The 4282-nt window shown below is 60.4% G+C and overlaps 1 protein-coding gene across 1 annotated transcript; it reads right to left on the reverse strand.

The window, feature by feature from the left end:
• Positions 1-295: 295 nt before the first annotated feature.
• Positions 296-3086, reverse strand: Tigd3 (tigger transposable element derived 3). Its single transcript, XM_005384499.2, has 2 exons — positions 2897-3086; positions 296-2066 (listed from the first exon to the last, which is right to left on the reverse strand). The coding sequence occupies exon 2, from the start codon at positions 2048-2050 to the stop codon at positions 635-637; it is 1416 nt and encodes a 471-aa protein (XP_005384556.1). The 5' UTR covers positions 2051-2066; positions 2897-3086; the 3' UTR covers positions 296-634.
• Positions 3087-4282: the final 1196 nt, after the last annotated feature.

Here is a 4282-nt window from a genome sequence, read left to right on the forward strand (position 1 = left end):
TCCAGCCTCAGGAGCCCCAGCTGCTGGCATTCTGGGAGGAGGACTCTACGTGTCATTGGCAGCAGCACCACTACCAGCACCCCAGTTTTCAAATCTGAATGAAGCTGGCTGTAGTGGTGCATACCTGCAATCTCAGCACTTGGGAGGCTGAGACAGGAGGACTGCCATGAGTTCAGAGCCACCCTGGGCTCCATAGTGAGTTCAAGACCAACTTGAATGACACAGCAAGACCATATCTCAAAAAAAAAAGGAAAGATTTCATCCTTGTTCTATGAAAATCACATCCTGGGCTTCCTTTGTAGTGAAAAACTTTATTTCCAGAAGCAGAAATGTTTTTAACATGAAGTTGAAGGGATGCAGCCACTGTCTGTAAAGCCCAAGTTCTACCTTCCGAAGTCCCAGCTCTTCCAAGGTCTAGAATCTTCACCAAAGGTCCAGGAACCACATGGCCTGGACTCCCTGCCTCAGACTTCTTCTCAGGACCTGGATGGCTTCTGCTCTGAGCTTAGACTTGGTGCCTCGACTTCTCTCCCTTCTACAGCTTCCGCACACATTTCCATGGGAAAGAGCTCAGCTGCTGGAGAGGCGTTTCCATGGGAAACAGCAGCGGGGCTCTGGTGGCATCCCAGGCGCCCTACAGGCTGCAGAGCCGCTCCACCTCTGCCTCACAGTCATAGAATTTTTCAAAGAGCTCGGGGGAAGAGCTGTTGCACTCAAACCACCTCCGCAAGGTGCCCAGGGCCTGCAGGGCATCAGCTTTGGTGGGCAGGGGCTCAAAGCTGTCCTCCTTGGCTCCCTCTTGGTCTTCAGTGCCTGTCTCCTCTTTGCATATTTCAGGTCCTACCTCCTCACCCTCCAGGTCCACGAATCGGGAAAACTCCTCCCAGCTCAGCCCACTGGGGACTGGTGGCATCTCAGAGGCTATGTCTGGGGATGGAGGCGTTTTGCCAGGAGCTAGTCCTTCCTGAATGAAGCTACTCAAAATGAGCTGAGGGGGCACCTTGGCCCAGGCGGCTGCAGCCATGTGCAGAGCATCCAGCTCTGTGATCCCCGTCCCAGCCTCGGCCAGTGAGGCGCCAGCCCTCTTGGCCTGGACTGCGGCCAGCTTACCCAGCAGACGATGCCGGTAATGGGCCTTAAAGGCCCAGACCACAGAGCTGGGCAGGGATGGTGTGGTACTGGAGGAGGCCAGGGGCAAGAGCCTCACATGGTGGAGCCCAGAAGGGCCCACCAACTCCTCCACCACTCGGGCAGCCAGCAACAAAGCTACTTTTCGGCCTTGCTGCCCCATGTCCTGGTCAAACCGTGCCAGCCACTCTGACCAAGGGATGCCTGGGTCAGGATGGTAGGTGGCAGGCAGTGCTTCACTACTGACCCCAAAAAAGCATCTTGGGGCAGCCTGGAGCCCACCCACCAATATCCGCCGTTTCTCTGTGCCCTTGCTGTTGGCACACAGTAGCACCTGTACTTGATCACATGGCACTCTTTTGCCAGGCACTGCCCGATACAGCAAGGGCACTTCGGCACAGCCAAAAACATCTTCTGGGGTGAAGTCTTTAAGGGAAAGAGGCGGTTGGGCCTGGCACATGAGCGCTGGGGTGGGTGACTCAGAAGGAAATGGAGGGGCGAGGACATGGCGTGCCCCAAAGCCTACATTATTGCGGCGTTTCCAGCGGACCAGCCAGCCTATGCTGGGCACAAAATCCTGGCCCATGATATCAGCCAGTTCCTTGGCTTTGTGGAGCAGCATGGGCCCTGTGATATCCCAGGCTTTGGCGCGGGCAATGTGGTACCAGCAAAGCAGAGCCTCATCGATCCCGCTGTACTTGGACTCCCGCTTGCGCTTGCGCTCCCGGTTGGCTGTGCCGCTGCACCAGTCCGCCAGCAGCTTCTCCTTATTCTTGCAGATGCGGGAGATCTGGGGCTGTGAGACCTGGAAGCGCCGGGCCACCTCCGACTGGGACATTTTGGACTCATCCAGGAGTTCGAGCACCTGGATCTTCTCAGCCAAGGACAGGGCATGAAGCTTCTTCTTGCTGTTCAGCTCCATAGCTCTTCCGGGAGACCTGTGGGGGGAGGAGAAGGAGATGGAGTAGTGGGCCATGCAGGAGGGACGAGGGGGCGGCACACGAGGACAGTGCAGTGGCGGAGTGCAGGAGGCGGTGGGGGGCACTGGATCTGCTGGGAAGAAAGGAAATGGCCAGGCTGAGGAGGAGTGGGCTGCGCCCTATACCGAGGAATCCCAGCGCAGAGCTGGGGGCGGTTCTCTGTCCACAAGGAGGGGGAGTCTGGGCTGGGATCGGCGTCACTGGGGGAGAAGGAAAAATTGGGGACAGCTGCAGAGACAACAAAGGAGTATGGCTAGGAGAAGGCCTGGGGCTGGGACGAGTGGGGCAGGTGTGGGGCATAATCAGGGCTTTGAGCAGGGAGAACCCTGGGAGGGAGACGGGCTGAGGGGCTGGACTGGATTTAAGGGGGGTGTCCGAGTGCGGGTGATGCAGTGCCCGGACAGGGCTGAGGTGAACAGGTGGACACACGACAAAGGGGGAAGGACGGGGTCTGAAGCAGCGAGTCTCCTTTGGTGCGGGTCCAGGGGGTGCGGGGCTAGGACTGGGCCGCGGGAGGGCAGGGCGAGGGCGCAGGTGCACAGGCGACAAAGGGAGCGAGGGCTGAGGAGGCTGGGGCCGGCGAGAGGGGCGGCGTGCCCTTCCGGAGGGTGGCGGCCTTGGGAGGTGCAGCAGGGCTTGCGGACGCGCGCCCGGGACCCAGGCTGGCCGGGAGCCGGGCTCTGCGCCCTTGCCGGCCTTTCCCCACCTCGACCCGGGGCCCGTCGGCGGAGAGGACCCGGGCGACTGCCCGATTGCCCTCCCGGCCCGGCCTCCCACTCCGCACCCACCTCAGGCGCTAGACCCGCGGCTCCCGCCCCCGTCCCCAGCCCAGCCCCCGAGCCGTAGGCGGGCGGCGACCGCGGAGCAGGAGGTGAAGAGCGCCAAGACCGCGAAGGCGGAGCGGGCCGAGAGGCTGCGCGGGCGGCAGGCGGTGGGTGCACGCACGGCAGGGCCCCGCGCCGCCCGCGCCGGGCTCTCTCTGGCTGGGAAGACAGCAGCGAGGCCCCTCAGCGCCCACCCGCCGCAGCCCCGCCCCGTCCCAATCGGATTGGCCTTAAACGGCGCCCAGTCCCGCCCCTGGATAGATCTCATTGGATATCGCGGAAGTGGCGGTACGTCGAGTCCTCTGGGGGCGGGGCTTTCAGCGCGGAGGGGCGGGGCCGGAGGCTGGCGCAAGCAGAAGTACCGCGGCGCCCACAGTCAGCTGGGCGAGCCGGCCTCAGAGCGCGGCTGGTCGCCGGGAAGACGTGAGAGCCGAGAAACAGACTCGGTGTCCCAAGGCCTTCCTGGCCGTAACCCTGGGCGGATACGGCTCCTTCGTCTATCACACAGGTCTAATGGTCCTCAGAGCTGGGAAAATGATGAAAGGAGAAAATGGACGTATATACATAAAAGCGAGTCACCATGGACAGCGCTGGCCTCACCTCTATCCGCTGGCTGTTTAATGCTACCTGCCTGGGGCCAGTTCTCGCTTAGGGCGGAGACTAATTTTTCTTTTTTTTTTTTTTTTGGTTTTTCTCCGGTGCCGGGAACCGAACTCACGACGTTGCGCTTGCCAGGCAGGCGCTTTTGCCGCTGAGCTAAATCCCCAGCCCCTGGAGACTAATTTTTCTTAGTTTGGGTACCTCTTGACAAGATTCAAATTCCTAAACCCAGAAGCTAGTATTCCCCTCCCCGCTAACCTTTGGCCGGGACCTGCGAGCGGCCACCTGGGCTGCAGCACGTTTCGCCGCCCTCACAGGCGAGGTCCCCAGCTCTCCTTCCCTCCCTCAGGAGCTCCCGCATCCTTCTGCTGCCGCTGTCTCCCGCTCCAAGCCCTTCCCTAACTTCCTCCCGATGCCTCTTTCCCTCTTGTCATTTCCCAGTTCTTTCCTGGCCCGCGGACTCAGCCGCCAGCCAGGCTGCGCCTGCTCCCTCTCCTCCCAGCCGCGGAGGGACTCGCTGGTTCCTCCACTCACAGCCCAGGCCGCAGCCTCCCCTGGACAAAAACTTTCAGGATGTTCCAGAAAAACTGAGGACACTTCAGAAGACCCATAAATGTTTAACGCAAATTCTTTTAAAAATTACTTCGAAGATGCACTATATATTATCAAATGTTCATTTTGGCTCAAGTCGTTATGTGGGTATGAACGTCCTGGGAAGGCTGTGGGCCGGCTGCCCAGCGGACAGCTCAG

Source organism: Chinchilla lanigera, unplaced genomic scaffold (assembly GCF_000276665.1).
Source record: "Chinchilla lanigera isolate Chin_1 unplaced genomic scaffold, ChiLan1.0 scaffold00021, whole genome shotgun sequence".
Lineage (NCBI taxonomy): Eukaryota > Metazoa > Chordata > Mammalia > Rodentia > Chinchillidae > Chinchilla > Chinchilla lanigera.

Bases quoted from the DNA above. Each gene is read 5' to 3' on its own strand.
- Tigd3 (XM_005384499.2), bottom strand. From the start codon at position 2,050: ATGGAGCTGAACAGCAAGAAGAAGCTTCATGCCCTGTCCTTGGCTGAG.